Below are 27,811 nucleotides of genomic sequence, written 5' to 3'. Positions count from 1 at the left end.
TTAGTCTCCTTCCCGAGTGGCTGTGGCACCTAATTCATCCTGTTTAGTTATAATGTTAACTTATAATGATCAATAAATACCAATTTTTAACTTTTCATGTATGTCTCGCCCCAGATACCCTACTGTTGTGGATGACCAGTCTGTCCTCTGCACCCTCTTCAAGTAATGTATGTCCTTCCCAGTTACAAAATTCCAGTGTAGAGCACCATTTTTCAGTTATACATGAACATACATACATTCATTGTCTCATTCTCTTTCACTGTGAGCCACCACAAGATCCTGTATATATTTCCCTGTGCTACACAGTACAATCTTGTTTATCTGTTCTACATTTTGAAATACCAGTCTGTCCCTTCCCACCCCCCACCCCCTTGGCAACCACAAGTTTGTATTCTATGTCTATGAGTCTGTTTCTGTTTTGTACTTATTTTTTTTTTTGTAATTTAGATTCCGCATATGAGCTATCTCATATGGTATTTTTCTTTCACTTTCTGGCTTACTTCACTTAGAATGACATTCTCCAGTAACATCCATGTTCCAGCAAACCATTTCAAGGAAGCTTTTCTTTCCTTCTAAAAGAGTCAGGAGACTATACACATTTATACTTTAAAAATATATTTAGTAGAATATATATAAATACATGTATATCTTACAAATACATATATATAATTCTTTAAAAATCATAAATATTCAAATAGAATATAATAAAATGTACTTTATAAAGAGTCTAACTTTTGATAATTTAGAAGATAATTAGGATAATAAACTGTCACAGAATTTTATATCTAAACACAAACTATCCAAATACCCATTCTCCCACTAGATTCCCAATGCCAGAACATTGGGGAATATCTGTTGAGAAATTAGTTTCTTTCATATTAGAAGGCATAAGTACTTAACAGATGTGATTCAACCAACACTATAAATAGTAAATAGTATTAGTGAACTAGATTACTCATTTTCTTACCCTGAAAATATAGTTAGCTATACTTAAATTTTCACTTGGAAAAACATTTAAGATAGTTTTTTTGTTCCTTCTCTGCACATAGTAGTAATTTGCAAGACTAGGAAAGACATTATTTCTCCTTTTATTTTCCCTTTGCTCATTACTGGGCATCCTCTTAAGTATTTAGCACTACATTGGGTATTGATTTCCATCAGGGTATATGAACAAAGAGAAAATACAGACAAAAAATAAATTTCATGCTCTCTCTCCCTTTCATGGAAGCCTTAGAAACCAAACACTGAAGATAGCATCACTTTTATAAAATGAACTGAGTCTCTGAATGGCTCTATGAAACTAACACTCTAGAATGAGCCAGGAAGCCCTCAAAGCAATGATAGAATTTGGGTTGCAATCAAGAAATTCACCACAGCTATGTGTACACATTGTTTGAACACTGTTTAAAAACATCTCCTGGAAAGTCAGGAAATCTAGATCGAATTCTTGCTCTTCCACTAATTAACTTGTAATTGAGAGCAAAAATTAGGCATTTCTAAGTTTTATTTTCTTCATCTGTAAACAGCCAATTGTCCATTTAGTAATGGGGCTGGCTCACTCAGACACTCAATACATGTTTGCTTTCCTTATGCTTCTAAACAACCACCCACCACCTACTGACCCAAGGGCTCCACACTCATACACCTGGTAAATTTATCAAAAAGACAGTTATTGTCATCATATTTCTGCTATAAATGGCTTTTTACAACATCTGTATACTGGGTTTTTAAAAATCTTCTTGAAGAAAAAAAATCAGTTTAAGCCTTGAGAGAAAGAAGCCAAACAAAATAAATCCTGAACAGGCAGGCCTTAGAATGTATATATTCTTCTGAGTTTGTTTTCTATTAAGTCAGATGTTTAGAAGTAGCAATACATTTTCCCATAAAAATAAGTTTTAAAATTCTAAAGCCAGTTTATTTAAATATAGCCAAAATATGTATCTAATTTGTGTTTTATGACTATCACCATTTAAAACAAAGAATTCAGTGCAATTTATATTCAGAGTTCCAGCTTGGGGTGCGATCCTTGGGAGGTATCTCCTCCTACTAAAATCCCAGTAGCTAGAACACAGGGACTTCCTTTCAGCAGTTATGACTCTAATCTTCTAACCTAATAGGATGTAGGGCTAGAACACTGCCTGCTCTTCTGTACCAATCTCACCTCCAAACTCAAGATGTGCATATAACCCCTCAGGACAAGGATGGAAATAGAGGTGGCATGGGAGGGGGAGGCAAGAAACTTGGGCCTATCTGAAGGGTGATTCAAAAAGCAGGTAGGCACTGAGTATGACTAAGGAAAGAGAAGGGCTTCTTTCATAACTCTCTCTTTTATATACTTACTACCACTGAAAACCAAAGCAGAGCGAGGCCCAAGGACTAGATGGAGAAAGCAGGGCTGAACACCATGGAAGCTTTTCCACAGTGCTGACTAGATGAAATTTTCCCTTCTCCTACTTCTCACTGCTCTACCAGTATTACAAATAAGAAAGATGACATCCCATCCTTCCACAAGACTGTAAGTTCTTTAAACATAGGTATCATCTCCTGCCCAACTGCATACCTTGGGTGACTGCAAATCTGGCCCACAGTAGAAGGTCAATTCATGTGTTGAATGAATCAATAAACATAACTGTAGTGGATGCTATGAGTCACCATTCAGAACTTATTTTCCTCGTTACTGGGAATACTGCTGGCAGATAGTCCTTACTTGTTAGCTTTTTAGGGAAATGCCTCAGCTGAAGAGAGCCAATCTGACCCAAGATCATACTCCTTCCAGGGCAGCCTGCATCTAATGATTGGGGATATAAAGGTCCATCTCCCCTCACCCCAGTCTAAGACAATTCTGAGGACCATCTCAGCTGCAGAGCTCCCCTTTGGGGATGCTGAGACGGTATCAGTCTACCTTCTGTGAAAATTGGGCTTCCTTCCTTTGTATGGTATTGCTCCCTAGAGGCCTCCTTGGTAAATTTGCTGCATTCTAATTTTCATCTCAGAGTCAGCTTTCAAAAACCCAACCAGAGACAACGGTCCAAAAGAAGATCTAGGTCTGACCCAGATTTAAACCACCCAAGGAAAGGTATTTCACTTCACATTAAAGGTCAGTAAATATAAAGGCTTTACAAAGGCTAAGGAATGAACGCTTCTGTCCCTTGCAATTGGTCTCCGTTTCAGCCACTGTAAGCAATCAAGACACCTAGAGTATTTTGAGGACTGCTTCAAAAAAAGTGCACCCGTTTACTATTATGTAAGCTCCTAATGATAAATTGTACCAAGTTCAATTCTCAACTAACTTAAAAGAAAGAAAAAAATTAAACATTAATGAATTTAGTGTTAACATGGTATAAAGCACTGCAGAGAACAGAGCTTGTTCTTATTGTGGGTGTTAACAACATTTGACTTGATAAGGAATTGCTTTTCCACTAAAAGTTACTCAATATATTAAGTATAATACTTTTAATTACCATTAACAATTAGAAGTGCAATGCATACATAAAAGTCATTGTTCAAATACGGAGTTACAAATTACCAGAACTATTCATGGTACAGCTGAATTAAAAAGGGAAATACATGAGTAAGTAACAAAACTATTTGCTTTATCTGGATGCAGCTCCATTACACTCAAGCTATTTTGGACTCAAATACCTTAAACCCGTAAGAATGGCTAATGAGATTTAACTAAGTCTCAAGAATTATTTCAAGCATATAAGTACTCATTTTTTTTTTAACTGTAAGACTACTTGCCAACATGCTGTACAGCATAGCTAGCACTAGCCAGGCTTTCTGATACCATCTAATAATTCATGCTGACTACTAAAATCTGGAGGTTTCAACCAAAGTGTATAGATGACAATATTCAGCTTTCCAATAGAAGTTACATGAGTGGACTATATATGACAAAAGTTTGTTTATAATACTAGAAAATGGTCCAAAAGGCACTGAGCAGAGCATATCTTACTTACCAGAATAAATGATTCTTAATTCTGTCTGTGTATATTTCAGAAAACATACCTGGACTTAAATCATCTGTTATGTGAAAATTTAGGAAGCATGCTGAGTGACAATGAATACCAGCATGCCCTTTGCTATATTATGCTCACCATTATGCTCTTTTCTTTCTTTCAATAATATGAAAGTTAACTAAGTAATATCACTTATCTGCAGTGACATGTTTTGAAAGATGATATTCAGTCAATGAAAAGTGAAAATGGAACTGAAAAACTGTGCTCTACACTAGAATTTGACACACTGTAAAATAACTATAACTCAATAAAAAAAGTTTATATATATTAAAAAAAAAAAAAGAAAAGTGAAAATGGCAGGGCACTGGGAGGACCTTGTGCTACAACTAATACACATAGAGCATTTTAGCCAAAGCTAGTATCTCTGAATTGTTATAATCAGATCCAACACAAGTGTTTCATTAGTTTATTCAATCCTTAGCTTTCCTATCATAAAAGCAATCACTCAGAATACATTTTTATTTTATTTTCAACATTGCTTTTATTTCACTATGCTTTCCTCTGAATATTCCTGCACATATTTTCTTGCTGTTTATTTCTATAAGGAAATGCATTTTTAAAAATCAGAATTACTATTAGCTTCATGTATAATGACATAATATTCAATTTCTTGCCAAAATAAAATTAAATTGCTTATGAGTCACTTTATTTTATGGGTTTTTAAAAAGACGGTTAGTCTGCAATTATTTAGAAGGGTAGCTTCCTAATTGCAGATCCTTCTTCAACTACAAAGAAACAGAGTGATCTCTTAAAATTTATGTTTTGTGGCATATCTGAGACATATTAGGACTTTATCATCTTACCATGAATACTTCCTAATGTAATATCCCCAGCAGCAGAAGATAGAAATGACGACTCTGTGTAAAGATACTTGGCTTTCAGCAAACCATCTTCAGTAGATATATTAACAGAACTTCCTTGAAGTTTATCTATGGTTACAGTCTAGTAAGAAGAGAAAGACTCACATCAGTTCATTGTAAAATAAAGACTGATAAAAAGCCAAAATGACGCCTTCAGAATTAGTGGGCAGCTAATCTGGACAGTACATAATCACTTTAATGACTTCAATTCCCCAGCTCTAATTATAAGATTGTGAGCAACAGTATATTCTCTGTGGAACAGACCTATTACATTCCTTCATTTATTTAGCATTTCTTTAATTTCTCTTAATAATGTTTTATATTTTCTATGTAGAGTTTTTCAGCTTTTGTTAAATTTATTCCTCTTTGGTATTTTCTAAGTGCTATTAAAAAAGATATCTTTTTAAACTTCATTTTCTGTGAATTGGCTTTGGAATTTGACATTAAATCCAACAACCTCAATAAGCTCACTTAACTGGTTCCAATAATTTACTTGAACCAAAAACATTTTACTACAAACATAATTATACTGTTTACAAGTGATAGTTTCATTTCTTCCCTCCCAATCTTTATATTAATACTGTTTTTCTGCTCATTCCTGCCTTTCTATCTGGTTCAGGCCCCTAATTCAACAGTGAATAGAAGCAATGAGATGACCAGCAAGCATATTCTTATCTTATTCCTGTTCTCAGAGGAAAAGCTTAACGTTGCATCACTACGAATGATGTTTGCTATACATATCTTTTAGATTCCTTTTTGTTAGATTAAGATAATTTCCTTATGTTTCAAATTTGGTTTTTTTGCTGTTTAAATCATAAATGGGTTTTAAATTTTGGCACATCTTTTATCTGATTTCATTAGACTATCACAATGATTTTTCTTCTTTCATCTGTTAATGTAGTGAGTACACTATTATTTCTAGAATTTTTTCTACTTTACATCTAATAAGTCAGTAGCTTTTCAATGAACAGAATGGAAGCATTCTGTATTTAACCCAAAGCTTCTCTAACAAAACTTAGTATGTATTTATGTCTCAAATATTGAGCACAATGTAATATGAAGATATCTAGTTAAGGATTTCAAATCATCTTTACAGTATTTTAAACAATTGTTTTATAAGCATAAAGTGAGTGTTAATATAAAACTGTTGACATAAAAACTGAATCACCAGGAAGACTTGCCACAGTTTTGCTCAGAATCAAATTCAAGCATTACACTGAGGCATTTAAAGAAAGAGTATCATTGTTTTTCAAAGCACTGATATCAGTGTTATTCAATCCTAATTATTCCCTCAGAAGTTGTTAAGAGTTCAAAATATTACTTAAGAAGAATTGAGATTCAAGAATAGTAAAATATTAGGAGACAGAGAAACTACAAAAATAGACATAAAAGTACCCTGAGGTTGTTATGGGAAGCATATTAGAATTACTTTGCCATCTGGATTTGAAACGTGATTTTCTTTTTTAATGGACTTTTACTAAGTATATAAAATACACTCAATTGCTTACTACAGTTTGTACGACAGTTTCTTTTAATTATGGATTCATAGGAATTTTTACTTTAAATCTAGTGTCAATAAATCTGTCAAAGAAAGACAGGTATTTTATATATATTCAGATTTGTGAGAATATAAATGTTTTAGATTCCTCAGTGTTACAGTAAAGGTATAGAATTTCCGAAAAAATTTTTCCTCTCCATAAAATTCCTTCATGAAAAATTACTTTACGGATGGCTTCAAATTCTCCAAGTATGTCCATAAAGCAGGCGGACAAGTAGGAATAGTCTAGACTATAAATAGTCAGTTTTAGATAAATATTAAAATCATATTTGAAACTTAATTAAATGGCAAGGGGGAACTTTAGACCCACAAATAAAGTAATTAAGACACTCCTTACGAGTACTAGAGAAATGCCAAGAATCTACTTTGTTCATTAAACACTAAATGTTTTACTCGGTAGAAAGCTAAAAAATATTCTCTCTTGCCCCACCAAAGCAAATGTAAGCAAGAGAAAGTACAACACCTCCCTACCACAATATAGTTATTTTAACCAATCAATCCCTAAAATTAATTTTAAAGAAACACAAAATTCACTGAGGCCTACATATAATGCACTATATCAGATACCAACTAGAATAATTAAACTTAGAACACCATATTACAGTGAAATATCAAGACTCTGACTTATAGTTATTAATGTTAATGGAACAAAGTGTCATAAATAAACTATAAAGGATTAAACTATAAAGCCTGCTTACTAAGAGAAGTAGCTATTTAAAGAAAGAAAAAGTGATCTAAAAATAGCTTCCTGACAGAGATAATGCTATAAATTAATTTTCTTTTCTACACAAGAATTTTTTTCATGAGGTTTAGTTATTGTAAATCAACATTATACAAAATGAAAATGAAGTTTTAAGGAAAACCTGTGGCTTTGTAGCCCAAACTAAGAGAGGTCAACTGATAATTGTCATCAACTCATCCAACGATCAGATAAAATGTATTCTGTCTTCTCTGTACCAAAACTAGGATACTGAAATTAATGATACAATTTTTAAAAAGCCATTTCATACAAAATGAGATAAAAAGAATACTGTTAAGTGTTTATAATGCTCATTTGATTCTCACAATCTTGCTGAGTAGGAAAAAACAAATACCATCCCTATTTTATGAATAATGAAAACAGTCTTAGTAAAGTTAACTGGTAGGTCTAGGACTGGTCAAATGATCCTTCCTGTGTTTCATGTACCTTTATCAACATCATGATAGTCAACAGTATATTAGAGTTAGCTATGCCAGACATTGTTTTAAGTACTTTATCTGTATTATATATTAACTAATTTAACCCTCATAATAATCCCGAGTTAACATCATCATTATTATTCCATATTCCAAAAGACCAAGACACACAGAGGTTAAATAACTTGCCTAAAGTTAAAGAGCTTAGTAAGTGGCTAAGCCAGGATTCGAACCCAGATACTCTGGTTCTCAATTTTGTGCTATTAACCAACTCACTATGCTGTCTCTCAAATATCCAAAACACATTAAAGTTGTATGTTAAAAGTTAACACAATCCAATAGCATTTATTTTATATAAAAACTCACAAAGTTAGAAATATGCCTTAAAACTTAACAGTATATATAATAAAAATCGAAAGAATTATCAAGACTGATTCTTTAGTATAACACAAAACTCAATCAGGCAGGAAACAAAATAGTGTAATAGAAAGGAAGAATAAACAATTAATCAATAAACCATGAAAGTTGGAATGAATAAATAAATAGTAAGTAAAAACAGTGGCCAAAATATTAAAAATAGCAAATAATTGAGATGATTTAAATTCTTCTTTGATAGTTATATTTGAATGCCAACATGTAATATTCTGCAACTGCGGTTGTCTGAATTTCCCTTGCTCCTCCAAGACCACAACAGTCAGAGAAGTGAAACTAAATGCCATCTCAAAAGAACTGCCACATAAAGCCAGGCAGTATGTTTCAACACTTTCCTGTTTTAATTTAAAGGATACATTTGAATATTTGGGTTTAAACAGAGAAGGGTGATGGAAAATAAGAGTGACAACACTAGAAACAATTAATGTCATAACCTACTATGTTTAATTATGCCAACAATCATTTACCTACAAGATATACTCACAACTCCTCCACACCAATTATCTGAGAATAAAGCTAAGTATGGAATTGAACAAATTTACAACAGAAGATCTTTGCAAATTGTAAAAGTGTAAAATAAAAGGTGTTAGATGTTTCTAAAAGATTTAAAAACATTACTGAAAAAAATGTGACTATACTTCAAATTATACGTTTATTCTTAGTATTATGCTAAATCACAGAAAGCAACAAACGTTGACTGAAAAATACAAACTGTCTTATAACAACCCAAATCCCTACAGCTAATAAGTTTCTGGAGAACAATAATGCTATCTAATGGTGCCATCTTGTGGAAAATACTGAAGAAAGCTGAGTTTTGAAACTCATCCTTCAAATGCCTAAAGGCAAAATAAACAAGTCTTGGAAAAAATACTCAGATAAACCTAATACTAAGAAAAATTTAATCCCACTTATGGTAGTATTACTTAGTAACTGATCTTAGCTCATGATCATAAAAATAAAGATCTCTTCATAACTACAAGTAACTATTAAGTATTTAAAGACAGATTACTGATTCCAAATAGGGAACTACATAAATGTCAAAAGTATTAAATCACAAATTAAAATTAAATTGTATAATATTTAATTGTATCAATTTCAAATATGAATTTACTAATGAACTAAAATGCATTAAAAAGGGAATGTTATGCTGCAGATTTTGTAGACTACCCACTGTGTGAGACAACTTGATGCAAAATTGCAATTACTAAAAAAGAAAATTTAAATCTTACACTTTTATCTGATGCATGAATATTTATATTTCCATAAATTGTTCCCAGACAGATCACTTTGCCTCCTTTTGTTTGAATGTGTAATTGTGGACTCTGAAAGACAAATACAAAAATACACATGTAGAAAAAGAGAGAATAAATTTGACTTATACTAATAAATTTTTTTAACATTTTATACATTTCTTTTAAAATAATAATAAAGCAGAAAAAGAGGAACTAGGAATGAAATAGAAAAACACTGTTTGAGATAATAACATCAATAAAAAAGAATGTCAACTGATATTAAAGGGATTAAATAAGCTACTGGACTCAAAGGGAAAAAGAAGGGATACTTGGGTGTTACAGTAGCTTCACAGAGAAAGGGGCTGGGAATCAAAGATCACTGTGACTGCCTAACTAAACATGAATGATGATGAGGATGACAACAGTTACCACTGTTAGTGTTCATCGTTAGTAATGTTTATCACTATTAATAACAATATTTATCACTTACTTAGCATTTTCTTTGCACCAAATAACAATGCTCACTGCTTTACATGAACTATGATTTAATCCACACAACTCAAAGAGAGATGGGTATTACACTCTCCCATGTGACAGAGGCAGAAATTCAAGAAGCAGAAAGGTTAAATAACTTTATCAGCTGAAACTTTAGAAAACAACAAAATCTAATTAACAGAATCAAGCTCTGTATGATTTCAAAACCTACACTTTTATGGCTGGAGTCATCTGAAGAAGTATATTTTCACACTTAGGATAACAACTCACTGACTGTTAAAACTTTCTAGCACAACACAGACCAGAAACTAGAATTAAGTGAAAATGTCTCTAACCACAAACAAAACAGCATTCAGTTGGCCTCCTCTGCCAGGCCAAAAAATAAATAAATGGTGTGTGTGTGTGTGAGACTTGATTTCACATTTGGCAACTGTGGCAGAAACTATAATAGGTTCACAAAAATCCATTTTCCCCCTAAAGTAGTAAGGGTATATAACTGGACTCATAAAGAGACAATATTTTCCAGCTTCCCTTACCTCTTAGATGCTGCTAAGTTCTTGTCAACAGAATGTTAGTGGAAATATTATGTGAAATTTCTAGGCCAGAGCTTTTACAAGAATTGACGTGCCTTCTCTGGTCTCTGACCAGATGAGTGCAGATTAAAATAAAGCTCTAAAAGATGGCAGAATCAGAAGATGGAAGGAACCCCTAATAACTGAATAGAAATGAGTCACCTACACACTTGGACATAAGCGAGAAATAAACTACAGTTGTGTGTGAGCCATTAGATGTTTGGTCTATTTTTTAGAGCAGCTTACTTCACCTTAACTATTTGTATATGTCTTCAGTTCTATCACAACTATAAAGAAAAAAAGAACAGGTAAATAGCAGAGGAAGAAAAACAACAAAAGCAAACTCACCAACATTATCACCAGCAACAGCAGAGAAGTGTCTAAAAAGTAGGAAAAAAAATCCAAAACAACCATGTACCTTCCGGTTGCTTTATTTCAGGGGAAAATAATGTAAAATCTTAGGTAAAATAACCCAGGAATTAATTTTTTAAGAATTAGTTAAAAGGGAAAAATGAATCATTCTTAAAAAGTTTATCTATATTACAGTACAGTAGACTACTTCATGCCCACAGAGACATGAGTCTAAAGTCAAACAGTATTTAATACAGTCTTTATCAAGCAGACAAGTAATTGATGAACTTTAGAAAAAATATCTCCAAAACAACTGTTATTTTGAATCAAAAGTTCTTAACCAAGCTTGCATGACTTTTCAGACAGTCTGTGAAACTTATGAAATTGTAAGCAAAATTTCATATACACGGGCATTTTTTTTCCTAAGGAAACAATCATCATATTTTTAAAGAGGTCTAAAGTTCAAAAATGTTAAGAGCCATTACCATAAATTTAAAGCTCATCTAATTCCAAAAAAAAGTGAAGTAGATTATAAAATTTAAAAACATATGTAAAACAAATTAGTTAAAATGTTTAAATAAAACAGAAGCTATTTAGTATAATATAAACTATTATTATTGTATTTTTTTAAAAAAGCAAATTTGTAGCATTTAATGAGTTAAGGATCTACTGCCTAAAAAGTTTATTTATTTATTTACTTATTCCCTAGTAGTGCTGGATAAATGTAGTGTTGCCATGCATTCTTCCTGGACAATAAAGAACAGTGGAAAGAGCATAAGCTTGGAAATCAGAAAAATCCAAGTTCAAATCTCAGCTCAATTTATTAGCTAGGTAAACTTAAATGAGTCCTCAATTTCTTGGTGCTTCACATAATAAAGTCTTGGTAAACAGGAGTGATTATTATTGCTATAAACATTTCATTACTTAGATCAAATATATTTCAAGTCCTTAAAATGAGTGGAAGAGAAACTTACCTTAATAGACAGTCACTAATTTGAGATAATGATACTGTACTATATTTAAAATTTACACCGGATATTTTATCAAGTGTTCCCATTTTTGAATTTAAGTCAGTTGAATCCTAAGATCTCAAGATCTTGACTCTTGGAGTGCCATTAGGATCCACTGGACCCAATTTTAATTCCCTTATTTCTCTTTTGAGCTATTCTATTTGTAGGACTGATATTTCATGACTTTTATTCTTTCTTAGAGGACTTCCAAAGAATAAACTAAAATTTTCCCTATTTTAAAAGAATAAAATCCATTCTATTTTAAAATTACCATAAAGGCTCACTGGACTCTTTTGTAAATCTAAAATACATTATAGGATCTTAGTGTTCTCATTTTTCATTCTCATAACACTTTGCTATTACACTATCCTAGCAGTTTTTTATCATTGTCAATTATTCCTAACTACACTAAAAAAAAAAAAAGTCTAAAAGAATAAGACAACAGAAGAACGATGAACTTGCTTAGAATGCTGGTTCTCAACTAAAGGTGATTTCTCCCCCAGAGGACGGACAATGTGTGGACATATTTTTCATTGTTTTAAGTGAGGAGTGTGCTCCTGGCATTTAGTTGGTAGAAGCCAGGAATGCTGCTGAACATCCCACAGGGCATAGGTCAGCTCCAGACAGCAAAGAATTATCCAGCCCAAAACATCAATAGTGCCCAAGATGAGAAAACATTTTTCATTTTATGCACATAATGGCAAAAAATAGAAAACTGACGAAAACAGATCTTTCAGAACCATCAGGTGAATCAAAAGATGACTGACTGCAAAGAGACAGACAGCAGTACAGTACCTTCTAATTTTGATTGCAAAATTTAAAATCTAAGATTCTAAGTCCTCAGAGGACAATATTCTAAAGGAATTTTCTGAAACTCAAGCATTGATGAGTGAACAATATATTTCTAAAGACAAAAAGGAACCATGGTATTCTCAGCCAGTAAGTTATTCAACATGAAAACTATGTCATGCAATCTTTTACAAGAATCGGAACCATTTCATTTTTCTAAAAGGATGTGTGATAGTATTCTTTAATATTTTTAGATATTTGTGCAACTAAATTTGTTGAAATGGTTCACAGGTGAACAGATGTCAAAGACAGGTGTGCAAATAAAGGTGGCTGGAACAAAACAAATGTAAAAAATTTTAAATGCATCAAATTAATCATTTTAGTTAGTGTTTATGAATCTAAAAATGAAAATGTTTTGCAATTATGAAGCAAAGACGACTGATCTCTGTTCAACAAAGTTATGTGCCAGCAAAGTTCTCCAAGGTACACTGAGTGTTGTATATGCAAGTGTAAGAAGTACCAGCAGTAACAACAAGCTAGAACTTATCAGAGATGTATTTGAAATCATTTATAGCTGAGACCAACCTAATTTTAAGAAAATTAAATATAAAAGTGTTATTACACATTTAATGAAAAAGAATATGAAAACAAATATATGTATGTATATGCATGACTGGAACTTTGTGCTGTACACTAGAAAATGACACACTGCAACTGACTGTACTTCAGTACAAAAAATTAAGTGTTATTATAAAGCAAGATGAATCATTTGTTGTTCAGCACAAATACCTACTTAATCCTTAAGTAATGAGCTACCTAAGCTCACAGGGAAAAAAAATGTGACAATGAATATATATATGTTCATGTACAACTGAAAAATTGTGCTCTACACTAGGATTTGACACAACATTGTAAAATGACTATATCTCAATAAAAAAATTTTTAAAATAAAAATAATGAGCTACCTAGTACATTAAAATTTGATTACATTAATATTTTAAGCACATTTATAATGCTTAAAGACTTTTCCTTACTCTTTAATAAATGGAAGAAAATCATTAAAACTAGAATTTCTTTAACTTAATAACATCTCAGAATACAAAGAACGTATTATTAGTTTCACTGTACACTTTGAAATGAAATCTAAAAGGAATATGAGAAAAAAACCAAAGTTGCCTCAACCTCTGTACTTTCAGAACAGAACTGATTTTAAGGCAAAATTTCTGCAAGGAATTTCTGAGTGATGAGTAAATGATACTCAATATCCTCAATAAATGATACTCAGAATAACAGCTTTAGTTTGATCCTATAGCTCAGAGTTTAAGGTTTTTAAAAAATATTGAAACAAAATTAGAAAAATGTTTATACCTTAACGGACTGTAAGATGCTAGTCCCCTGCTCAGTTTCAATTTTGCAATTATCACACTCAATATTTTGGACTTTCACACAGCCAGACCCTGATGACTTGATATTCAAATCTAGAAACGAAAAACAGAAAAAACAAGTTAGCACTACGGTTAATGAGCTCCAAAGCATTTTAGTACCCCCTAGAGATCCAGCTTCTCAGTTATGTCCGTAATCTTACTGAACCCTGGAGAGAACACGGTTGTCACCAGCCTCTCTCTGAAGGTGAGGAATCTCCACCACAGCAACAGGGCAAACTGTAAAGTCCTTTTCTACCAGTTTTTAAAAATAAAGCAGTTATTTCTGTTGGCCTGCATCATCTAAAGAAAGTAACATAGGACAGAAGTAATAGAGGCCAGAAATTTTAATTTTTTTAATACCTCCACCCCCAGAGATTCTAATTTTTATAGGCATCCCTCCCTGGGAAAGCTCACAGACGCTCTTCCCCATTGAAAAAATACACACACATACAAATCTGAATAAGAATACAGCAAGTTAACAAGTCATTATAGCGAATTGGATGTCAGTCAACTTATTCTCTCCTATACGCATGAAGATTCAAAGATTTGTTCCCAAACCTCCCCAGAATAAAAGGCATACTGCAAGAGTAGCATGGGTCAGTATATATGATCATGACTGAGGTTTTCAAATACTACCTGTAAACTTTCATATGTAAAAAGTGAAAGTAATACCATGTAGCTATATCACAAGGAATCAGAATAAAAAGTGGGCACAATGTTGAAAACCTAGTTCTAAATAGTATCAAACCCTCAAGATTATGAATAAATAACAGTGATGTATATGAAGAAAGTTTGTAAAATAAGGAGTCATAGGTGCCATCTTTGGCTTTAAGGTTTAACCTTAAATTCAATTTAAGGTGTAACCTTAGGTATAGCTGTATAAAAAAAATTAAAAACACAGATATTTAGTATCTAATTCAAATAAATATTGATGATTTCCCTTAAACCAGACCAGAGAAGTAAACACTAGGTTGCCCCAAACACAAACTACCGGGGCCTAGCACCACAATTCCAACAGTTACAGCATAAAAGTCAATTTCTACAGTTGTGTACATGGCAGTCTCTATAAAGGCTTAAAATAATAGCAGTATTTTTGTTGGGATTAATATAAAATACATAAAAAGACAATTTTAACCCATACTTACATGGATGCAAATGTAACTGCAAAATTTTTACCCAGTTAAGTAGTGTTACAACATAAGGCTTGATCTAAGGCAGCGTTGACAGGTATATAGAGAAGGAAACAGATTCTGAATATACTGGACACTCACTAGGTAGTTAGAGAAGCTAAGGCTAGATACTGAGTGGTAGTAATGCTACTCTCACCAATTCACTGAAATTGTTATAGACAAACTGGAAAAACAAAAATAAGTGTGAAGAAAATGGAATTATGTTCACATGAGGCACCCGTAGAATAGACACATAAAAAGAATAAACTGGAAATGAGATTCTGGCTCTAAAAAGAGGAATCAGCAAATAATGGGGTTTCGGATCACCAGCACAAGTAGTTCCATTTTTATCAGTGCTGTCATAAAATTTTCCTTATCTCCGTTTCAATTCTTAGTCTACATAATAAATTGGCAAAACTTCCTCCTCACCCCAGACTGTGATGTTTTGAGATCAGGGTCTCTTATTCATCTACTGTAAGTTAAAAGAAGTTGGGAGGCAGTAAGCATAGTGTTTGAGCAGACTCCAGTCAGTTCAAATCCCAGCTCCATCTCTTTATATCTGAGAGAAAATAGGCCTAATTCTTTATCTATCCTCACAAGAAATTAAGTTTCATGAAGGCATAGTTTTTTTTTCATTTGTTCATCCACAATAAATACTTAGTATACAAAAGCTGCTGTATCTCAATTTCCTTATCTGAAACAGTGACAATGACAGTGACCATAAAATAGTGCAACTTTTAGGATTAGAAACTATCTTAGAAGTGTCAGCTACTATTATGGTCATCATCAATATCTTCCTTCAGTCCTAGGGAAGACTTTCCTAGAAAAGTGTTACATACACAGTGGCTTACATCTGAGAAGGAACATGGAACCCAATTACCTAGGAAACTTATCTGGCAGGCATTATCAGTTGAAGTTTCCCAGGCAGTCTTACTATGTGTTTTTCTTCATAGCGTGCTTCTCACAAAAATTTTACTTAGGCTAAACGAATGGAAGCTGGGCGCCTATCTGAAAACAAACACTTGGTCCAGTTTAGATGGAACATTCTATAGACAGGGCTGTTGGGGGGGGCCAGGGTGTGAGCAAGGGAAATGTGGATGAACCGTCATGCCAGTGAATGGATTATCAAGAAATTTTAACCCTGAAACATAAACCACTTTGCCATTGACAAACTACATTCACCGAAATACGGACAAAGTGCCAAAGGAGAATAAAAGGGGCTCCACAAATGTTACCTAATTTAGATTACTTCAAATCATGTTTTCACTTGATTTATAAAATTGCTGTAATTGAGAACATAATTCCTAACTACTACTCGGAAACCCAAAGTAGACAGAAAAAAAAAAAGGCACCTTCCGAAGGGGGGCAACTGTAAATTAGGTTAGAAAGTCAGCTCCAAAGGCACCAATTAAAAATGTATGTCGGCCTAACTCACGAAGCGCTGGGTATGCGCTGGGATCCAACCCGTTTTAACTTCACTTGCCGAATTTCAGGGGCGCGGTCACTTCCACGGACGCCTGGGGGTCAATGACGTCAGACACGATGGCCACCTCCTTCAGCGCCTCGTCATACTCCACCTGCAGGCCGGCCAGGGCCCGCGCCCTGCCCTCCACTCCGCTCACCGCGACCAGCACGCGGTCGGCGTCCGGGTAGGTGAGGGGGTCCAGGGGCCTCACGGCCAGGTGGCACGGGAGCCGCGCCCGCAGCCGACCGAAAGGGCTCACCAGCAGCGCCCACTCCTTCAGAGTCTGGCGCGTGGGGCCAAACGGAGAGACCCCGGGCCGGCCCTCGCCGCCACCTGAGCAGCACAGCCGGGCCTGACAAGCCCCAAGCGCCCAGCGCCCGGAGGCGTCGCGGGCCCAGACTCTGAGCTGACTGAGCCAGAGGCAGCCCAGCCCCCATCCCGAGCTGAGAGCGAACATGGCGCGTCCTTCACGCCCCCTCAGATCCCCTCAGCCACAGGCCAGTCTTGCCACGGCCAGTAAACTTGGCTACTCTGCCGGCTCAAGTCAAAAGGGAGACATTTGCGAGGCTTTGCTGAAGCAACAGCAATACTGCTCACTGCGATCAGCAATTTAAACCTCAGCGGCACAAACCTCGGCGGCAAGCTGGAATTTCAAAGCTCAAACCAGCTACCCCGACTGGGACTTCTCGTCTACTCCCGCCCCTTTCGCAAAGGCCGATGGGATGGGTAGTTGCAATGGAGGCGGGGAGTGGTAGCGCTCCGGCGGTGAAGGGAACTACATATCCCAGGAGGCAACGCGCAGGATAATTAGTGCAATAAGAGCAGGTGTTAGACCGAACTCGGAAGGCTTCAGCTCTTTGCCTCAAGCCCATTAGCCACTGGAAGGACTGGGAGGGGGGGGAAAAAAAAAACCCTACACGAGAATCCAACTGGCCAATGGAAATCGTGGAAGGCCCAAGACGAGCAAGGCTGTGTGGTTTCCTTGGATACCGAGGACGCGACTTCTTTGGAGAGGGTGGAGCTTTGGAGTGAGACCCAGGGGGCCATAACCCTCAGAGAAAAATAGGAGCCTAAATAAGGAATAGGACCAAGGAGAGGGGTAAGATACTGCGCTTTTAAAAATGATTCGAAAAATAGGAGTACCTTCCGTGAGTGGTTAGATCTATACTTCATTAAACCAGCGTGGGGTACCCTGGGATGGAGAATCCCTCAACAAGAGGATAATGCCCGGTTAGTTATTTTTGAGGAAACTCCCTCTTTCATAGCAGATACAGGAATAGTGTTAGATTCCTGTCTCCTTCCTGACTCTAGGTGATCTTAGGCCAGTCATTGAACGTCTCTGGGTTTTAATTGCTTGCTTTTAAAGTGAGGTCAATAATACCTTCCTTGTCTTGCCTCAAAGAATTTTTTTAGGGATCAACTGAGATAATGGATGTGAGCACAGGCTACTAAGTCGCAATTTGAATTATAGTAGTTTTATTTTATAGCATAGACTCTTAAGTTACCAAGAAAAATCTAAGAGATCAATACTTGTGTTGATAGTAGCATTGTTCTCTTTGACTACAAATGACCCTTGGTTTTAGGACTAAAATAAGATTAAAAGGGGGGGGGGGACAGAGAGAGCCAACATAGTGCAATGGGAAGAGTATGGAACTGGTTATTTTCCTGGCTCTGCCACTGATTTATCTGTGTCACCTACCCCTGTTTCTTCATCTTTAAGATGAAGAAGGATTATACTAAATGACTCAGTAAGGTCTCTTCAACCTATTATTATTATGTGGGCAATTTTTAAAAATGAAAAGAGATTTATTCCTTTCCTGCTATCTCTTCCTCTCAGTGCTCCTTCCTCCTCCAACAAATTGTTCACTAAGTTCTTTAGCAAAGACACACTGTAGATGATGACGTTTAATAAAATGCAAGTGTTGAAACTGAATGCCTTAAAAAATGAAGCCCTTGGCCAAATGAAGTAACCAGAGCTACTGGAAATTACAATGATAGAAAGATGGGCTCAAGTCCTTATAAGCCCAAGTCCCAGGGTTTTTTGGCTAGTCATTACTTTTTTTAAAAGTCAGTGTTTTTCTTTTTTTTTTTTTAAACATTTTTGTTATTGAGTTACAGTCATTTTAGAATGTTGTGTCAAATTCCAGTGTAGAGCACAATTTTTCAGTTATACATGAACATACATATGTATGTTCACTATCACATTTTTTTTTCACTGTGAGCTACCACAAGATCTTGTATATATTTCCCTGTGCTATACCATAAGTCAGTGTTTTTCTCAAGTTATCCTTTCCTCCTTTCTGTCCTTCCAGTCCTTCCTCCCTCCTTATTCTTCTGTATGAAGGTTCACGATAGGTGCAAACTTCTAGGTTCACTTATGTGCAAGCTTTTAGATTCACCAAGTTCCCACTGAATACTAGTCCTGTCCTTGGCTTTGTGTTTCATTTGGTCATAATTATTCAAACTGATATTAAAACTGTCTTTTTAATGAAAACCCATGGGAAAAACTTTGAAAAAGAAGTTGAAAAGATTTCCTAAGACTGGCTCAAATAGTGGAGGATTTCTTACTATATAAATGCTCATGAATATTTTACTTAATTTAACAATTTATATTCAATAAATGGACAGCAGAGGGCATAAGAGAGTTTTCAGAGAAAATGTAACCTAAAGAAAGGATCCTGGAATTCAGCTTAAGTGGGGGAAGCCCTAGAAATTAACTTTCTTAATTATAAAATTTTGAATTAAATATATCTTATGACATCTATTCTTATGAAATCTTAGTAATCTAACCTAAAAACTAACAATACTGAGAAGTAGTTAATGAATATGTAAATAGTCCTATCTGAAATCTATATATTATTTGTTTTCATTCAGATGACGTATAGGAAAAAGTTTGTTATTTAATGTAGTCAAATTTCCCCCACTTTAAACACTTTGAGAAATTGCCTAGTTTACAAATATCTGAAGAAGATTCTCAAGTTAAGGGGATGTGAGTGCTTTGTACATTAAAGCAATATGTATTTGTGTGTGTGTCTAAGATAATATTTATTGCAAACAGCCATTATGGAAAACAGTATGGAGATTCCTCAAAAGACTAAATATAGACTTACCATTTGATCCAGCAATCCCACTCCTGATCATATATCCAGAGGGAACCTTAATTCAAAAAGATACATGCACCCCAGTAGCACAGCAGCACTATTTACAATAGCCAAGGTGTGGAAACAACCTAAATGTCCATCGACAGATGACTGGATAAAGAAGCTATGGCATATTTATACAATGAAATACTACTCAGCCATAAAAATGAATAAAATAATACCATTTGCACAATGTAGGTGGACCTGGAGATTATCATTCTAAGTGAAGCCAGCCAGAAAGAGAAAGAAGAAGACCATGTGATATCACTTATATGTGGAATTAAAAAAAAAAAAACACCAAACTTATTTACAAAACAGAAAGACTCTCAGACATAGAAAACAAACTTATGGTTACCAGAGGGGAAGGGAGTGGGAAGGGATAAATTGGGAGTTTGAGATTTGCAGATACTAACTAATATATATAAAGTAGATAAATAATAAGTTTATGCTGTATAACACAGGGAACTATATTCAATATCTTGTAGTAACTTACGGTGAAAAATAATATGGAAGCAAATATATGTATGTTCATGTATGATGCATTCATATATGAAGCATTATGCTATACAGCAGAAATTGGCACTACATTGTAAACTGACTATACTTCAATAAATAAATATATATATAATGTATATTATATATACAAAAAATATTTATTGCAAGCAGAGAGTTTACTTATAACAGAAAAATTTTAAAAGCTCACTTTAGGCTAGAGTTCTTATATGTACTAATGCTTCATTCCATTTCTACAAGGTAGCAATAGTGTTGCAACCATTTACACAGTAGCATCAATATATCCTTTGAGTAGAAATTCCATTTACGTTTTATGTATTTTAAGGCTATGTGTTACTTATGTGTGGGTTCAGGATTAATACTGCTTCCTGGTAAAAATTTTTGTCATTAAATAATGATCCTCATTATCTCTAGCATTTCTTTCTATCTTGACATATTTTAATCTAATAATAATATTTTCATCCTTTTACCTCAAACCTGTTACATTATATTTGGGACTTGTCTCTTATAAACAGAATAGAGATAGGTATTTTAAATACAATTTGAGAATCTGTCTCAACAGGTAAATTTAATCTACTTAAATTTTTTGTAATTATTTTTACATTTATACTTATTCTTACCATCTTATTTTGTGTTTTCTATTAACTTTGCCTGTTTTACCTTTTTTGTTGTTTCTTTTTCTCTATCCATGTCTTTAGTTTAAATGTTTTTCTTTGTTCACCTTTTCCTTCTGTAGTAACTTGAAAGGCTATATTCTTTTCTTCTAATCATTATCCTTAAATTTTTCACATACTCACTTGCCTTAGCAAATGTCTTATCAGCCAATATCTCTATCTTCTTCTCAGTAGAATTTTTTAACATTGGTCTTTTCCCTTCTATCTTCCATGTCATTTATTGCCTTGTGTATTTTAGTCCCACCTTGTTTTTGAAGCCACACAAGTAGTTATTATTGTATTGTTGTTGTTTATATTTAATGCTTGTTTAAATTTAGCAACATTTACCAATTTATTTGCTCATCTCTTTCCTTCTAGATTCAGGTTTGTTTTTATGGAAGCATATCTATTATATATATTCAGTGAGAGTCTCTGAGTAATTTTTTCAGACTTTGTCTGAAAATATTTTTATTTCACCCTCACTATTAAGTAATAATTTAGTTGACAGTTATTATTTCTCAGTACTTTGAAGAAGTACCATTTTTGGTAATGAGAAATCTGCTATCTGTCTAATTTAGTTCCTTTGTTTAGAATCTGCTTTTTCTCTTTGGTTATTTTTGGAATTTTTTCCTATGTTTTAATAGTTCACAGTCTTAGCACTCAGTGTAAGTTTAGTTCTTTTTGTTTGCTTTGCTTTGTTTTAAAGTCAAGTTTATTGAGGTATAATTTACACAGACTGAAATTCACTCTTTTTAGGTATACAGCTCTATGAATTCTGGCAAATATGTATAGTCTTGTAACCAGCATGACAATCAAGATGTAGAACTTTTCTATTGCCAAAATTCCTTCAAATCCCTTTGTAGTCAAGCATCCTCCCCCAACATTCAGCCTCTGGCAACCACTGATCTATTACCTGTCCTTATGATTTCTGCCTTTTCGAGAAACTCATATAGTAAATGGAGTCGTATAGTACATAGCCATTTGACTTAGTATGATATATTTGAGACTGTCCATGTTGTTGTATGTATCAGTGGTTTATTCCTTTTGATTTCTGAATTGTATTCTATTGTGTGAATGTGCCACAATTTGTTTATATATCAAGTTGATATTTGGGTTGTTTCCAGTTTTGGTGAATGAGTGAAGCCAATCTAAACATTTGTGTAGAGTTTTGAATGGATATATGTTTTCATTTCCCTTGAATAAATACATATGAGTGGAGGATGGCTGGGTCATTTGGTAAATGTATATTTAACTTCATAAGAAATATCTAAACTGTTTTTCAAATGATCTAAACAATTTTGCATTCCCAGTAGCAGTATGTGAGAGGTTCCAGTTACTCCATGTCCCCACCAACACTTGGTATTGTTACTTTGAAAAAAGAAACACTCCGATAGGTGGATAGATGTATCTCATTGTGATTTTGTTTGCCTTTCCCCAGTTACTAATGAAATGAGCATATTTTCACATTCTTATTTGCCATTTGTAATATGTTCTTAGGTCAAGTATCTGTTTAAATCTTTTGCTTCCCTCCCCCTTTTTTGCTCTGTTTGATTTCTTATTGAGTTTTGTGATTTCTTTATATATTTTTGATACCAGTTTTTTGTCAGATACATTATTGACACACATTTTCTTCCCACCTGTGACTCTTGTTTTCAGTTTCCTAACACTGTCATCTGAAGAGCACATCTTTTAAATTTTGAAAAGTCTTATTTATTTATGTTTCTCTTTTATGATTTGTGGTTTTGTGTCCTATCTAAAAGAAAGAAACAAACAAAAACAACCTTTCTCCAAACCAAAGTGACAAAGATTTTCTTCTGGAAGTTTTTTACTTCTAGATTTTACATTTAGGTCTGTGTCTCATTTCTAGCTAGTTTTTGTAAACCATGCAGGATGTGGGTTGAGGTGCATTCTTTTACATAAGGATGTCCAATTGTTCCAGCATAATTTGTTAAAAAATATGATCATCTTAATGGATTTTTTAAAAATTAGCAAAATTCAATCCCATTCCTGATTTAAAAAAAAAAAACAAACCTCTCCACAAACTTGGAAGAAAAGAAATTTCCTCCACTTAATACAGGTATCTATGAAAAATTCCACTTAATACCATACTTAACTAAAAGACTAAATGCTTTTCCCTTTAAGATCTGAAACAAGGTAAAGTTGTTCATTCTCACCACTTTTTGTTCTGGAAGTCCTATAGAGTGCAATAAAGCAATGAAAAGAAATAAAAGGAATCTATGTTGGACAGAAAGAAGTAAAATTGTCTCTATTTGCAGACAACATGATCATCTAAGTAGAAAATTCTAAGGGATATTATACAAAGCTACTGAATTAATTTAAAAGTTTACAAGGTTACAAGATACAAGATCAATAACAAAAATCAATTCTATTTCTAAGGACTAAAAATGGCATTTGGAAACTGAAATTTAAGAACAATACCATTTATACCCTACTTCAAAATGACACCTGCACCCCAATGTTAATAGCAGCACTATTTACAACAGCCAAGACATGGAAACAGCCTAAATGTCCATCAACAGATGACTGGATAAAGAAGCTGTGGTATATTGATACAGTGGAATACTATTCAGCCATAAAAACTGACAACATAACGCCATTTGCAGCAATATGGATGTTACTGGACAATGTCATTCTAAGTGAAGTAAGCCAGAAAGGGAAAGAAAAATACTATATGAGATATCTCATATGCAGAATCTAAAAAAAAAAAACAAACCAAACATAAATACAAAACAGAAACAGACTCATAGACACAGAATACAAACTTGTGGTTGACAGGGGGATGGGGGTGGGAAGGGACTGGGATTTCAAAATGTAGAATAGATAAACAAGATTGTACTGTGTAGCACGGGGAAATATATACAGGATCTTGTGGTGGCTCACAGCAAAAGAGAATGTGACAATGAATGTATGTATGTTCATGTACAACTGAAAAATTGTGCTCTACACTGGAATTTGACACCTTGTAAAATGATTATAACCCAATAAAAAAAAAAAACAAAAAAATAAAAACAATACCATTTACAATAACATACAAAAGGTGACATACTTAGGGATAATTTAACAAAATAGATGCAAGACTTGTTTTCTGAAAACCATAAAACATTGCTGAGAGAAATTGAAGAAGACCTAAAGAAATTGGAAGAAATAACATATGCAAGGGAAATAAGACTCAATGTTAAGATGGCATATCACTCCACACTGATGTATTGACTGATTGCTCAGTCAAAATTCTAGCAGGCTTTTTTAAAAAATAGAAATTGACAAACTACTTTTTAAGTATATAGAAATATAAAGTACTTAGTATAACCAAAACAATTTTGGAAAAAGAATGAAGTCTGAGGACTTATAGTACCTCATTTTAAGACCTATTGTAAAGCTACAATAGTCAATACAATGCTGTATTACTGATAAGAATAGACACTTAAATCAATGGGACAGATTAAAGAATATAGAAATAGACCTACACATACTTGGTTAGTTAAGTTTTGAGAAAGATGCCACTATAATTCAATGGGAAGAGGTTACATTTCCCAACAAATGGTGTTGACACAGTTGAATATTCATATGCTTCCTCATCCCCCCTGCCAAAAGAAAATCAACCTTTCTTCACATCATCACACAAAAACTTGAAATAGATAAAAGATGCAAATAGAAGAGCTAAAACTGTAACAGTTCTAGAAAATATAGGCACAAATCTTGTGAACTTAAAGATTTCTTAAATAAGGTATAAAAAGCATGAACCATAAAAGAAAAACATGAAAAACTGGACTTCCACAAAATTCAAAAGTTTTGCTCTTCAGAATGAAAAGAATGGGAGGGACTGAGAGAAAATATTTACAAAACATACTGATGGACTTGTATCCGGAACACACAAAGAACTTCTACACAATAATAGGAAGAAAATGTGATTTTTTTTAATGAGCAAAAAATACTGAATATGTACTTTACCTAATAAGATATATAAATGGCAAATAAGCCCATAAAAAGATTCTCAACATAATAAGTCATTATAGAAATGTAAATTAAAGCCACAAATTAAAAATTAAAAGTAGATACCACTACACACCCACAAAAATGGCTAAAACTAAAAACACTGACAATACCAAGTGTTTACAAGAATGTAGAGCAGTAGGAACTCTCATACGTTGCTGGTGGGAATACATAATGGTACAGCCACTTTGGAGAACAATTGAACATTTTTTTATAGAATTAAACATAATTTACTATATGACTGAGCAATTCCATTCCTGGGTATCTACTCAAAAAAAATGAATATGAATAGTTGTACTTAAATGTTCATACCAACTTTATTCCTAATAGCCAAAAAAGAGAAACGAATGTCTATCAACTGGAAGGTGGCAAATAAACCATGGGGTATTTGTACAATGGAGTAGTACTCAGCAATAAAAGAAATAAAATACTGATATCCACAGCAGTGTAGATGAACCTCAGAAACCTTATACTAAATGATAGAAGCCAGAAACATACATGATTCTATTTACATGAAATTCTGGAAAAGTCAAAACTACTGGTGGTTACCAGGTACCTGGTATGGAGGGGATGAAGATGGAAGAGGCACTGAATGTAAAGGGCACAAAGGAACTTTTTAAAGCGATGGGAATGTTTGTGGCAGTGATTACGTAACTGTCAATGTTTGTGAAAAACTCAGCAAATTGTATACTTAAAATTGTGAGTTTTATTGAATATAAATTATACCTCAATAAAGGTTTTTTTTTTTTAAGTTTTACTGAATTCATGTTTCCCTTTTCCTCTCCCTCTACTGGGCATAAGATCCAAGTTCATGGTTACCGGGTAGCATTATGGCTTCAGGATGGTTGGCTAGTCAAGAGTTGGTGTCTGACCATGCTGACTCGTCCTGAGATGTGCATCCACCTGGGTCTCAGATACGGTCTCCATGCTGGCATTTCTGAGGTTTCTGCTTCCCCATCTGGTTCTCAGTTTTATAGACCACATAGCTTTCTGAAGCCATGTCTTTTCATCATATAACATCAAGGGCTCTTGGGATACATCACTCATAGCCAGCCTCAAAACCTCTCCCACACTGCTCTGGGAATGTCTTGGGCCCTCTCTGCCAGATAGTCCTCTCTGCTTTATCACATGAAGGGGTAGAATTAGTGATGGCCCTGGAACCTTGCCACTATCCCCAAGTCCCACTTGAGGAAGGAGACACATTATCTCTCTGATGTCCATGAATGTCCAAGTTGCACCACTTCACTTCCTGAGCCTGGTTCTGAGTGGACAGGGGGCCTCGGGTCCATGCCAACTTGTTTCCTCACCACCTCTCCTTGTTCCCCAGCTCAGGGAGAGGTTCTTTTGTTTGTTTGTTTGTTTTTATTTTTAATTTCCTCTTCCAATGTAAAGTAGGAAGATTGACTTGCTAAATACTCTACTAACCCTGTAAGTAATGTAAGAACCTTTGCCTTTAGAGGAAGGAAAGACATTGAGTAAGGGATGCTGCCCAGGAAGAGAAAGACAAAAGTGGAGATCTGCCTTGGGCCAGAGGAAGCCTGAGAACAGGAAATACTCATGCAATGTAAGGAGGAGGCTGTGAAATTTCTAGACATGACAGAGGGAATTTTGCCTGCTTTACTTACTGTCTAAAACTGGCTCTTCCCTGATTGGGAGTTGACACAATTCTCTTAAGAACTTAAAAAAAATTTAGTCTCTCCCTTTCTCCCTCTCCAGGATGTAATATCCTATTACAGTCTTTCTTATCCTAGTTTTAAACATCTCAGTGGGATTTGAAGATTAGGTTTACCAAGACTTTCATGCCAAATCTTAAGGGGAGCTCGGGGACAAAATCATGCTGAAGAGGACCCAAATCACCTTTTCCAGACCACAGATTCCTGAAATAATTTGGTCTAGCCCCAGGCTGACCTCTGTTGATTTGTTCCCTATAAAAATAATTAAAGGCATATTATACATGAGAGAAAAAGAACCAGGCAGTGATGGAAGGAAGCTACTGTTTATTGAGGGCTATATGCTGGGTCTGGGCTGAGACTTCACACACATTGCCCCATTTAATCATCACAATAACTCTTAAATCATCTTTTAGTTAAGGAAACAGCCACTTAGAGGCTGAATATCTTGCCCAAGATTACACAGGAAGGGGAGGAATGAGATTCAAGCCTAAACTGAGGAACTTCCATGTAGTCATTTCCATTAGCCCATGCTGTCATCCTGCTAGACTAAGTTAAAGCCACTAATCCCAGTCTTAAATGAAATAACAGGAGGAGGAGGGGAGGGGAGAGGAGAGGAGGCGAAGGGAGAGGAAGAAGAGGAAGGGTGAGACCTGGCTGTTGCAGATGGGAAGCAGTGATAGCCTGTATTTCATGAAGATCTTTGCTAGGGAAACAGACCCATGTTAGACCCACAGTTCCTACTGACTATGGTATGGGGAAGAGAAAAGGTCTAAATGAAAGAGGAGGTTTGTAAGGCAATGGCCTAATTAGATAGGATAGACTACTGCTGTAATGTTACGAATGTGCTTTCTGATATCATTTTTTAAAAATTCAAGCAAAGACAATGGAGTTTGAAAAACATGCACATTTTCATAGCAAGAGTAAAGAATGGCTTGCAATGCGAGGATTCTGGATTGCATGTAAACATGTAGAATCTCTCCTTAACAGACCTTCTGGAAGACTGTCAACTTCAGAGCTACTTGGGCATTCCCTACCTCCCACAGCCTTTGGAACTCAGTCTCTGCTTACTACTGAATTATTTGGAAACTATTAGGGAAACCAATAGAGTCTCTTAGGCACTCTTTGAATTTCTGAAGCCTGACTGGACTTGCAGAATGACTATAAAGTATTGCAGATGTAAGATCAGCATTTCTTGTCATACTTTGTATATGTGAAGGCGTTCCTTTGGTTTGTAACTATAACAACAAGTTCTGTAGCCCATTGTTTTGC

The 27,811-nt window shown here is 34.6% G+C and overlaps 2 protein-coding genes across 7 annotated transcripts in view; one reads left to right on the top strand and one right to left on the bottom strand.

Moving 5' to 3' along the window:
- FAM185A (family with sequence similarity 185 member A) overlaps nt 1–17,245 on the bottom strand; it is a 131,259-nt gene extending 114,014 nt beyond the window's left edge. For both annotated transcript variants that reach the window (XM_072965173.1, XM_072965174.1), the window contains exons 1-4: nt 16,571–17,245; nt 13,863–13,972; nt 9,275–9,367; nt 4,823–4,961 (exon numbers count right to left, since the gene is read on the bottom strand). In XM_072965173.1, coding sequence (XP_072821274.1) covers nt 4,823–4,961; nt 9,275–9,367; nt 13,863–13,972; nt 16,571–17,009 — 781 coding nt within the window. In that variant the 5' untranslated portion in view covers nt 17,010–17,245. The remainder of the gene's footprint in view (nt 1–4,822; nt 4,962–9,274; nt 9,368–13,862; nt 13,973–16,570) is intronic.
- The window catches only part of CCDC146 (coiled-coil domain containing 146), a 103,770-nt gene continuing 92,541 nt past the window's right edge, over nt 16,583–27,811 (top strand). For 2 of the 5 annotated variants that reach the window (XM_031679591.2, XM_072965167.1), the window contains exon 1: nt 17,468–17,651. The gene's annotated coding sequence lies outside the window, so the exon portion shown is untranslated. Of the gene's footprint in view, nt 16,737–17,467; nt 17,652–25,709; nt 25,812–26,388; nt 26,434–27,811 lie in introns of those variants that run through there. The other 3 variants (XM_072965163.1, XM_072965162.1, XM_072965165.1) reach the window with 3 other exon arrangements.

The sequence above is a fragment of the Vicugna pacos genome, chromosome 7, assembly GCF_048564905.1.
Source record: "Vicugna pacos chromosome 7, VicPac4, whole genome shotgun sequence".
NCBI classification, from domain to species: domain Eukaryota; kingdom Metazoa; phylum Chordata; class Mammalia; order Artiodactyla; family Camelidae; genus Vicugna; species Vicugna pacos.
The sequence above is the reverse complement of the archived record's forward strand: the minus strand, read 5'-3'. Positions and strand labels throughout refer to the sequence as shown.